Source organism: Symsagittifera roscoffensis, chromosome 4 (assembly GCF_963678635.1).
Source record: "Symsagittifera roscoffensis chromosome 4, txSymRosc1.1, whole genome shotgun sequence".
Lineage (NCBI taxonomy): Eukaryota > Metazoa > Xenacoelomorpha > Acoela > Convolutidae > Symsagittifera > Symsagittifera roscoffensis.
The window spans coordinates 33,003,875-33,016,007 of record NC_087065.1 but is presented as its reverse complement, the minus strand read 5'-3'; the positions used below and the strand labels follow the sequence as shown (position 1 = coordinate 33,016,007).

At 36.4% G+C, this 12,133-nt stretch overlaps 1 protein-coding gene across 2 annotated transcripts in view; it reads left to right on the top strand.

Annotated features, from left to right (window-relative positions):
* Positions 1 to 10,835, top strand: part of LOC134843800 (juvenile hormone esterase-like) — a 31,670-nt gene extending 20,835 nt beyond the window's left edge. Inside the window, exons 6-9 of one of the 2 annotated variants that reach the window (XM_063860082.1) lie at positions 5,537 to 5,706; positions 5,778 to 5,948; positions 7,911 to 8,034; positions 10,219 to 10,835. In XM_063860082.1, the coding sequence (XP_063716152.1) occupies positions 5,537 to 5,706; positions 5,778 to 5,948; positions 7,911 to 8,034; positions 10,219 to 10,799 (1,046 nt within the window). In that variant the 3' untranslated portion in view covers positions 10,800 to 10,835. The remainder of the gene's footprint in view (positions 1 to 5,536; positions 5,707 to 5,777; positions 5,949 to 7,910; positions 8,035 to 10,218) is intronic. The other variant, XM_063860083.1, reaches the window with a different exon arrangement.
* Positions 10,836 to 12,133: the final 1,298 nt, after the last annotated feature.

The following is a 12,133-nucleotide window of genomic DNA, read 5'->3' as shown; positions in this document are numbered from 1 at the left end:
TTATCAAAATTAATGAAGCACTCCTCATTCATCTCCTGAAACACAAGTCATACATTACGGCTTCCGCTACTGCACTTCATCAACATTGTCTTAACCTCCCTAGACAATTCGATTGCGCATGATTTCAATAAAAACAGACATACTAAAAGTCCAGTTCTTGTAGTATTAGATCTATCAAAAGCCTTCAATTTCAGGTACCACCACTTGTTTTGATAAACTGACTAACTTCTCGCTACCCGAACCTATCAGCCGCTGGAGAAGCAACTGCCTAAGCTGTAGACAGGCCAGAACCCTACTCAAAATCCATCACTCCAAAGCGAGAATGGTCTGCAGCGGAGTCCCTCAAGGCTCAGTTATATCACCAACACTGGTCGACAACTATGTCTGCGAGACCTCCCCTCCAATTCAAAAATATCCATTATAACTTACACGGACGACTTCAATGTCTACACCCAAGGCACCAGTATCAAAACTGTATCTTCTTTTCTCTCCGCTTACCTAGACTCAACCCACACCTTCTTGGACAGTCTCAACATAAAACTCTTCCCTCCAAATGCTTAGTTCTCAGCCTAGTGCAACAAAGCAATCAATTGCACCAGAGTTCTCACCCAGAGTGTATTCTTCCATACTTTTACTGAGGGGGTCTCAAACACCAGGATTTGACTCTCAAACGGGTGGCAAGTTGCCTAACCACTGACCTTACGAGTCCAAGCCATCTTTCGCGCATAGTGCACAGTAAATGACATCATTTAGCACAGGGCATAACATGCCGTGTGTCACCCTCGTGCGCAACTTCAAAAAACCCATTGGCATTGGGATATTGACAATGAGCTGTAGAACACAGTCGGCCAAAATCTTGTCTGTTCAGACATAAACAGGTAATGCTTTAGACATACCCAGGTATGAATACCAGTGGCTTCCAAGACCGATCTGGCAGCTGGTCAACTACCGTCAACCGTGCAGCGTCATGCAAGAATGTCAACATACCACCCAAAGGATCGAACTGTTAGTCTTCAAGCACTATTGGCTGCGGGGCTACGAGTGCGATCCTTAGCGGTATACAGACTTCGGTCCTAGACTCCGGTCAGTTAGTGACGTATACGATGCCCGGGACCCACCACGCGGAGGTGATTGTTCGTGTTCTTTCTGGGTCGTTAAATGCTTAGTAACTCTTTTCTCACCTTACTCAAAAGATAACAAAACTCAACCGCAAATCAAAATCTAGAGCACTCTGCTCCCACTGTTGACAAAAATCGATCACTTACTTATTGAATGCCTTACCTTTCCCGTAAAGACCACAAGAAGCTCTCTCTTCTCAAAACTCAAGTTACCCCCGAAGAGCAATACTCGATACTACTAGCCCCCCAAACAGATAGAACCCTCTTTCAAAAGTCACAGTGCGGGTTTCCTGACTGACTTGATTGACCCCAACGAGTACATCGACAAAGGAGCCAAACTCCGTATACAAAAATATTCTACACACGAGTGGTTTTCAACTACATCGAAACTGTTGACGTACATAAAGAACCATTCGAAAACACCTACTCACCTCCTCAACTGAAAAGCCACTCGAAAGGTCCGATCCAGCCGAGCGCAACTACGCTCTACTACTTCCCTCTTATTTTACTGCTAGGTCGACAGACACAATCCAAGTGTCCCCAGCGAATGCCCAAGGTGCTTGAACAACCCACACGATACTAACCATCTCTTTCAAAGTCCCCAAAACTCTATTACACTCTCTACACTCTTCTCTGGTCCAACCCTGTCGAGGCATCTGCCTTCCTCAATTTGGATCAGCCTTCAAGTACCTCAGTTGAGCTCGCTCCTGATGATGACTCAACACTGGCTCAGAGCTTGTTATGAAACAAAGCCATTCCTTTGTCTATTGTTCCGCAGATACGGTATAGACGAATATAGATAACCCAACCACAGCTTTGCTAGCATCTGCCCATTTGACGAGTCGGGAGCCACCACCAGAATCACTAGAAGTCTCAGGTAATGGAATCGGGGGACCCCCTTCTACCCAGAGACACCCCAGTGGGAGCCAAAGTGTGAGACTTGGAAGAGGCGAAAAAACACCCTTCCACTGGAAGCGTTAAAAACAACCTAAATTAAAACATTAACCTTATTTCAAGAAGTACTGAACTAACGCACTAACCATTCCAAACGGCAGCGAAGACATTTATAACAATAACTGACCAAAATGACGAAACTTTATTCGCTTCCCTTGACGAGGCAACTACTACAACATCATGCAATTAAGCCAATATAACAATAGTCGGAAACCTTTTTAGTCAAAAAAATGTTCAAGGGAAAAAATAAAGTGAAAAACTATATATTATAGTTCATAAATTACCTTAAAAGACAAAAGTCTTTTATAAGTATAATTTTAATAACAGTGGCGAAGCAGAGCAAAAAATGTAAGTACTACAGAAAAAGGTCCTTGAACTCAATACATTTAGAGCCTCAAGCAGAAGCTTTACCTTGACAAAAAATACGCAGCTTCGAATTGGGCTTTCATAAATAAGCAAGATCATTTTCTTGGAGAATTCCCCGAAAAGTAGTTTTTGGAAAAAAAAACTCTACAGAGTGCTTCCAAAACATGTTTTTAAATAAATTATCTCATCCCGCAAAAATTTGTGATTGAAGCGACTCATTTTGCAGTTGGCAGCAAAACTTGTTGAATTCAGATGAGATATTTCATTCAGTTCGTTTGTTTCTTGCTCACGCATGTTTTTCCGTGTTTATCGAAATTTCACTGCACTTTGAGCTGAACATGCTTCTATAGCACTGATAAAAGAATCGGATAAAATGAACTAAAACTAAACTTTCCAATTAGTTTCAATCACTTCGGTTAAGTTTGGACAGAAAATGGCGGGGAGAAAATTTTTCAGTATTTTTACCAGCATTTCTCTGATTCAAGGGAAATTTCGAACCAAAGTTTTGCCCTTAAAATGGGTCGATTTATTTGGTTCAAAATTGGGGAGGTAAACTGGGCCGACAGTATTGATGCTTCCATCAATTGACTCAGTTTACCTCCTTAATTTTCAACCAAATGAACTGAACCATTTTAGGGATGTAATTTGGGTTCGAAATTTTGCTTCCACCAGGAAAATGCTAGTAAAATCCCAAAAAAAAATTGTAGCTTTTTTCATTAGGCATTTCGTTTCAAAAAATTTCAAACCGAAATTACGTCCTTAACATGGGTCAGTTCATTCAGTTCAAAAATAAGGAGGTAAACCGATTCAATTTATGAATCATTAGAATAACTACAGTTGACACAGTTTACCTCCTTATTTTTGAAACAAAAAATCTACCCATTTCAAGGATGTAATTTTGGTTGAAATTTCTCTTACACCAGAAAAATTCTGGTAAATCTTTAAAAATTTTGCTCCAGCGATTCTTTGTCAAACTTAACCGAATTTGAGAGAAACTAGTTCCAAAATTATTAGTTCATTTTATCCAGTTACTTTATATCAGTGCTACAGAGGCTTGTTCAGCTCGAAAAGCAGTGAAAAATCAATAAACCGGGAAAACATGCGTGAACAGAAAACTATCCAACTGAATGAAAGTTATCATCTCAATTCGGCAATTTCTTTTTCCTGCCTACTGCAATAAAAATAGCCTCAATAACTCAAACATTTATGAAATGACAGAGAATTCATTTTAAAAAAAAGTTTTGAAAACTCCCGGTAGTTCTCGATTACTAAAATCTTGTATGAAACCTGCTCTTGCAAGTAAAGAAACGCAGAAAAATGTTGCTTTGCTCAAAAAAATGCAGTGACCCGGCCAATTTTCTTTGAAGAACAAGAACGAGACAAGGGAGAACTCGTTATACTTGTAGCTAAACGGCAACGAAAGCAAAAAAGAACGGGTCTAAGACTGTATGTTTTTGAAAAGAGCAAAAAAAAACTTTCCTAGTTTTCACCGACAAGAAGATCTTAACCGGAGTTGAAATTTTGAAGCTACCCCTGTCGACTTAAATAATCTTCAAAAATTAACACTGTGCACTTCCCAATAACAAGTAAAAAACGCCAAAAAGAGCGCAAAAGCAAAAAAATGGCAGAAACAAATAAAAACTAACTTTAAACTTCATCACAAAAGCAAAACGGAATTTCGCGCCACTTGTAATACAATGAGATATGCTATGCAAAGCAAATTTAAAAAAAATTAACAATTTCTTTTTGGAAAACTTAAACATTTTTTTAAGTTTAAAAGGATATTCTTTACACAAAAGGAAGATATCAAGATCACATGCTAGTTACTTAACGCATAAAATCGGCTCAAAAACTTGCTCTGGGGAAAACTTCGACTGACAATATGAGTCGAGTCTTACAAGCTTGCTAGTGTAAACAACGAGGCTGCAAATTACAAACAAAGGCGAGAAAAGGGCAGCAAGTAGCTCTAAATGGTCCTCAAGTAGCTAATTATTCATGATATATTATTGTAATTTTCAGACATTATGGCAAAGCCTTACAGTCAGTATTTTGGTTACATATCAGTATTTAGACAACCGCGTATTCATACTCGTCAGTATTTAGACAAATACAGTATGAAGCAATCAGAATCGAGAAAGACATAAATAATCCAAAATAAATAATAATCATTTATTAATTTCTTCTTTGTCTCGACTCTGATTGGTTGAAACAGTATTTGTCTAAATACTGACCAGCCTGAATACGCGGTTGTCTAAATACTGATATGTAACCAAAATACTGACTGTAAGGAACTGCCATAATGCATAGTTTTAGAGGATTTCAAGAGAACGCAAAATCTGGCCATGACTTCAAGAGAACACGTTGTGAATTCTCTAAGGCATTAATAATTCATGAAAGCAAATTTGACAAACAGATTTTACATGTCTCGTTAGCTGACAGAAAATGAGACAAAATCCTCCAAATGGTAAAAGTAGTTGAGTAAGAAAATCAGATAACTGCCGTTTTGAAATTTTATACTTAGCGTGCTCGAGAAATGAATTTGGAGAAAACCAGACTTGAAACATATTTGCCATTGTTAAATTAGCTTTCAGGAAAAAATTATCTAGCGGTAATTAATTTCAGTTTTACTACATGAAAACTTCTGAACAGTCTCAACGCTTTGCAAACTAAGCCAATTAAAACGAAGCAGACACAAAATAGACCTACAATTGAATTTTTCCGCGAATAAACTTCAATAACAAGCGCACTGATATAAGATCCAAAGCTTACTGTGATAGCAGTGGTCCCGTAGTTCGGGAGTCCAGGAGTTTCATTCACATTTTCAAGAATTTGAGCATCTCAGCACGTGAAGGGAGTGCACATGCTGTCCATTCAGTCAAGTGATTTTGTTGAAGATGTTGTTAATAACTTACAAAAGTCGTTCAAAAAAGTCTTTATTCCGATTTGACAACAAATGCTAATCACAAGCATTAAAAACGGAATTTGAAATATACTGAAAATAACTTAAATACGCAGAAAAGCCTGTGCTTCGGTGACAGAGCCATCAAAAAATGGGACAAACGATAGGCTGACAAGATTAAACACACTGATTTTTTCAGTTCTATCTGGGAGTGGAGTTGCAGACCAGATTGAATTGCTGAGATGGGTGAACAAGATGATTCCTTATTTCGGGGGAAACAAAGATAACGTTACACTTTTGGTCCACGACCACAAAGATAGCCTCATACATCAAATCGAGGAGAAAGCAGGAGGCTCGCTTTTCACTAGGGTATGTTTTACAAAGAAAATATTTAAAGCAGCAAAAAACGAACAAAATAGAACTCCGGCAATGTTTTTTAGGCCATCGTACTTAGCCCAATTATAACTGAAACTTCTGATTATCCTATCTCAACCACATCCGATCGAACAGCTACAAGAGAACTTTCACGAACAAATGACCACGAACAGTTTGGTTCAAACTGCTCACAAGAGACCTGCGAATGGAAACCAAGAGGATCACTCGAATCACATGTGAGAAGTCGTAATAAATCATCACACGTTATTACTTTAGACATCTAAAATATTCAACAAATCATTGAACTTGAAGGCCGCAATCAATCAGTAAGCTTTTCCAATTTATTAGCCTTCTTGACACTCCTTAACAGCTCAATTACCATTTCCAGTGAACAAGTTTCAAATACCTACTTTTTTCAGTAATTTTTTCTGTGAAACTTTGTGCAAGACCAAAACAAAATTTTTGATTCGCGGACGCCCAAAAAACTATATTTTTAGGTCCGAGAATTATTCTCTAATTCTAGTAAATAGAGTTACTGTGAGGACTCGGCAATGCTTCAAAAATGCACAGTAAAGACAAAGATAGCTGGCAGCCGAGCAAGTATCACAGAAAACTCCTACCATTACCGTTTTACTTCAAAAAATTCAAAAACAATTAGATCAAATTCAAGTTTTTTGAAATGAAAAAGGTTTCATGTAGGTGAAAAACTACCGAATGAGAGATAACTATAGCTAAAACATAGTCAATCGAAGATTGGAAAACAAATGAACGCAAGTAAACAAAAAATCTTCTCCGAACTTCAAAGAAAAAAACTGCTGAAAAAAAATCTCGCCTCCGAACTTCAAAGAAAAAAAATAGACGCCCTTTAAGCTCTTTGAACTTCGAGAACAATTTATGATTGGCACTTTTTCGATAACATGAACCCAACTAGAGAAAACTGGATCAATAGGTAAAGTTTTTATTCCGCTGGGAAATCTTAAAAATAAACTCCACTTTCGAAACTTTCGTTCACGTTTTTTTGCGCCATTTCCACGTTCGAAAGGAGAATGCTATTTACGTCATTTTCAGCAGATGAATTTGAATTGAACTCAAAAAGTGCATATATACGTTAAAGCATTCATAAATGCATCAATATGCATGAATGCACATCTATAGTTATTAGAGATTTTTAAGACGTTTCATGAAAACAAAAATTAGCAAGACCTATATACGACTCTTCACTACGTTCATTACTTTTGATTAAAGTTGAACTTCCAGAAGAATTAAACTAATCATCATCAAAATTTGAGTTCAAGGTCATCCAATTTCGGTCTGAAAATCGAAAAATTCGGACCACTTTCTCAAAACTGAGGCGTTTTAATTTTTTTTTGGAATACGAATCAAGGCTGAGAATGCTTTGATATTATTTTACGCTTTAACTAAAACTAGCTTTCTATTAAGTAGTCAAAATCTGGCGGAAAAAACTCACACTACGACATAGTTTCTGTGGTCGTAACAAAAATCTACGACTTTTCAAAATAGTTCAAATTATTTATGTTTCAAAATTTACTTTTAAATCAAGATTTATAAATAACATTACTCACTATGTTCATTACTTTTTGAAAATCACAGGTGCAAAATCTTTTCGAACTTGAGCTCAGTACAACGATATCTTTCAGATGGTACAAACATAATTTGTCAAAAACGCTTAGTTAAACATTCAGAAGTTGACTGAATTAAAAAGCCACTCAAAGCATAAAAATTTGATCATTTTCTTCGAAAGTCGGAACAATAAATTAATAAAAATTTTCCCACCAGGATTCTGGGATTTTGGTGATAAGAAAGCTTCTGGCAAAAACTGTGTCAACCAGGTTAATTTTCCGACCTCGCAAAGCACTATAAAGACCCTATTTTGCCGAAAAAAACATGCGCTGCCGAAATAGACGATTTTGAGAACTTTTGGAATGTTTTTAAAAATATATATATTTTTTTTTTCGCGCGCGCTCCCGCCTCATATTTATTATAAATTGGCGACAAGGCACCTCGAAAAACTAGAGTTGTTGAACCAAGAAGGCAATAACGGAAAACAAAAGATAGTATCGAATGCGGCAAAATTTTGGGTGGCCAGGAGGTCCCCTGCCCTATATGCACCTCTAGGTCCACTTCTGTCGCAAACTTAAGTTTCGCAGATTTTTCTTAAGTTGGTTCCATTATTTTAGTCAGGTGATTGGTTTGAAGCTTCAATGTGTTCACCTGAGTCACAAAAAAGTCACAAACTGCTTCTGGCATCACCAGACTCTGAACTCCAATATAAAAATCAAAACAAAATCGACACACTTATTTGTAAGTAATATTCAATTTTAATTATAAGAATGACATGACATGCAAACTTGCATAAACTCAGAAACTCAACTACTTGTGCCCAGTAAAAGTTCAAGCACAGAGGCGAAGCTGAGCTTCGTACCATTTACGATATATACTTAGATGAAATTGATACTGGTAAAATCCTGAAAATCTAGAGAAAAAATTGAGGTATAGCTTTGATTCTGGAGGTATGAAAAACATATTCTGGAAAGCGAAACTTTGAAAGTTCACGAGCAACGAAGCAAAATTTCGATTTCAAAGGAGTTGTTTTTTAAAATATTTTTCAAGCGAGCTAACGCGCCAAAAGGTAAGCAAGCAACTTGTTCATTTTTTAAATATCGTTTGACAAAAGTTTAACACATTGTAAAAAAATCTGAAAAAAAGCCGAAATTAAAACAGATTTTTCAGTTTTTCAAATTTAGTTTGAGTTTTTGGTGGATTTGTACAAGCGGTTTTATATTGTTCAAATTATAAGGAGACAATTTTCTGAAGAAATTCTGTGAAGCTTAATTAATTACACTTAATACAATAACGGAAAACAATGGTAAGCAGTAAAGCCCACAAATTTAGCAGAAAAACTGTTCAATGAAAAACAAATTGAATTTGATGAAAAGAACATTCGAAAAACTACTAAGTCTATGGACAGCATTTAAATAGGCAATGTAGTTATCTTGTGAGCTCTTATAATTCTCTTTTAAGCTGAAAAAACTAAACCGAAATCGACAAGGTCGAGAACCCGAAAAAAGTCAGGTAAATTTTTTTTACCACGTATATATTTAAAAAGCTTTAAAGAATCCACGACGGTATTCATAGAGCGCTGCACAAAAATAATAGGCTGCAAAAAATATGAAGGCATATGGGGGCAGTATAAAAGTGCCGAAGTACAACAGTGCCGAAAAAAAATATTTCAACAGTGCCGAAAACGAAAACTTTGTTCAACAGAGCCGAAAATATGAACAAAGTTCAACATATTAAGTGCGGCAAACAAAAATTAAACGACAAACGTTTACCATCTTAAGTGTCACTTAAAGATATTGGGAGAGAACATTTGCAATTTAGACGTTTTGGTGCCAAAATAATTGTTTAATTTGCAGTTGCAGACATTTTAGCGCCAAAATTGGTTTGATTTTCTTTGATAATTAACGTAAGCAATTTCTCGCTCTTTAGAAAATGCGTTTAAATTATTCTGAAACTTTCCCGCCTTTTTCGGCACTGTTGTACTTCGGGGTGGAATCTCCCATACGCGAAAGACCGAATGCACGAAAATAAAAATCAGCCAATCAGATTTCAGTAATCTAAAATTTGGAAAGAAAGTAAACATTTCCAGGGACTGAACATTGATATTGGCCGAATAAAAAACGGCAGAAATATGCAAAATTTTCAATATGTCACTGAACGCTGCCGAATTGGAACAAATTTTATACTTCAAGCGTTTCGTTGTGAAAGAAGCAAAAGATTGCTTCTATTAATTCATTTATATTGAATGGCAATTGCTTCTTTTTAAAAATTGACTTTCGGGTAAACTTGTGTTTGGTCTTTCGCTCACGAGTTTTTTTCGCTCATTCGATCCTTCGCGCATGAGAATAGCCCCCGTACTTCGGCACTGTTGAAAGCCCCCGGCATATGATGCGTAAAAACTCCATGACGTCACGCGCTGAAATTTGTCTGGTGCCCAGTTGCAATACACTTGCTATCGCACTTGTACCCAAAGTACTAATTTCATTTTTATTTTATTTGTTTTTCCCGGAATTGTTCAGAAAGGCAAACGTATGTGCCATACGGCCTAAAAGCTCAAATGAAAAGCTAAATAATTACCCGAAGACAAAATAGTTTGAAAAAAATCTGAAAACATACTCATCTGGAAAAAAAATGTTCTTATAATTGCCTTAACCCTAAATACTTCTCCCAGGAAAAAACATATTTGTCCGTCAAGACACTCAGAACTCCATTTGAATAGCTACCAAGCCGACATGATTTCGGCAGAAGCAAAAAGATGAAAACAAGAAAACTTTAGAAAACACTTATTAGTGTATACTTGGCTATTTGAAAAAATAGCGAAATGGAATTAATAAAACAATGAAAAGAAATTTGTCAGGTTGTTACGAACAAGCGATGAATTCCCTGTTTGAATACTTTGCTAAAGCTGTCTTTTTTGCATTCAAGTGTTGCCGCGACAATCTCTGGACTACTGTGTGCCTCCCGAGCTGCGTCTGGGACGCATGGATCTGTCCACTCTCAACGGACTCATCAAAAACCTCCTCTGCAACAAACCGGGTGTGCAGAACTGCTCACATGTGGCCAAGTTGGCTCTAGACATCTACCTGGAAGACAATCACGATTCCTGTTTCTACGACAAAATCTGGGCAAACATTTTATCCGATATGCATCATTTGTGTCCAGTTTTGAACAGATTTTGTCCCACAAACAAAACTGAGTGCGAAAAATTTGTGGTTATACTGGAAAAAGAAGACACAATGGCTTATAAACCAATGGCCAACAAAAATTACTATGCCTTCTACGCTTCGAAAAGATGGGATTTGATAAGCTTATTCGGTATGCATGAAATATACTTCAGAGAAGCGACAGACCTTGATGTGAAGAATACGGGCCAGCTAAATGAGAGGTTGAAACAATTCCTGAATAATTCAACTGAGGTAGAGAAAGACAATCTGATGCTACAAAAACTTCGCAATTTAAGATCAAATTGTAAATTCTGGCAAAAACTTCTTTCTGAAAAACATTGAGCTTAATCATACATTTTAGATGCTTGCACATTTCAACTGCATATATTCAAAAAAAACTTTGATGATTTCATGCCTCTAAACACAACTATCTGAGATAATAAACCCTCATATAAGAGAACCATAAAACAAATACCCTCAAAACAATGTGCAATAACCGAAAAAATTTCGCAGAGCCAAAAAAACAATACTTTATCTTCGAATATCTACTTTGAAACCCAGAAACTTCATTTTATCTCCGAACTGCTAGTTGACAGAAGTTTAAGCGCCACAAAAAAACTCACAGATAAGTATTTAGATGAATACGAACTTTGACAAAAACAAAAAAGCTAATGCAGCTTCTCTTGGAAAGGAATTAAAGTTGCAATCTAGGAAGACCAGCAGTTATATGAAGAATCTTTGGCATATTCACGACACACTGGTAGTTTTTAGCCTTTACAGCCAACTATATTTGTCAAGTTTCCATCTTCGATGTTTTATAACAACAAAATATAGAACATAAAAAATTAGCAAGCAAATTTAATCAGCGATTTTGTTTCATAAACTCGATTAAACCAGCAACAACCGTACCTGAATGCTCACAGAACATCTATCTGAAGAAATCGCGTCAGATAGATGTTTTACCTAGCATCTGGAAACAAGCTACGTTTCTTTTCGGTTATACTCCCCTAAATTATGAAAAAATGACATGAAAACGTTTATTATAAAAAAGGGACACTGTTACTAGAAATGCACTATATTATTATGTGACTGGTAAAAACGAACCATTTTTACCTAATTGAGCCTCAGCTGACTTTTTTTCTCCAATTTTTTGAGCAAAAATTTCATTAAAAGGATGCTAAATACGTTTTTAATTGTCGTTAAAATCACGTTTTTTTGCCAGTTTCTAGCTTGATTTAACCGACGGTCGGAATATCAGCCCTGCATCTTTGAGGAAAACCAGTCAAACTTTCTAAGAAAAAATTTCATTTTCTTTTTTTTTTCATTAGGGGGTTATAATCGAAAAGACATCAAACTACTGCCAGCCGAATTCGAAAGAAAAACAATTCAAACTTAAAAGGTCAGAACTTGAAATTATTGCGTATCGCTGAATTGATGTGAAAAACATGTTATTTGTCCAGCCTTATATAAGCACTGTCTATCGCCCTTGAAAAATTTGAACTGACGTTTTTCAGGAAGTGAATTTATAGATATTGTTGATCAAATTTTTTATGAATAACCTGCTCAATTCGACCAATGTTTTTCACGTGAACCGAAATTGAGTATTGACGGAAATCAAAAATATGAGACGAATTAAATTAATAACGATGAACTCTAACGTGGCAAAATCTGCCCTG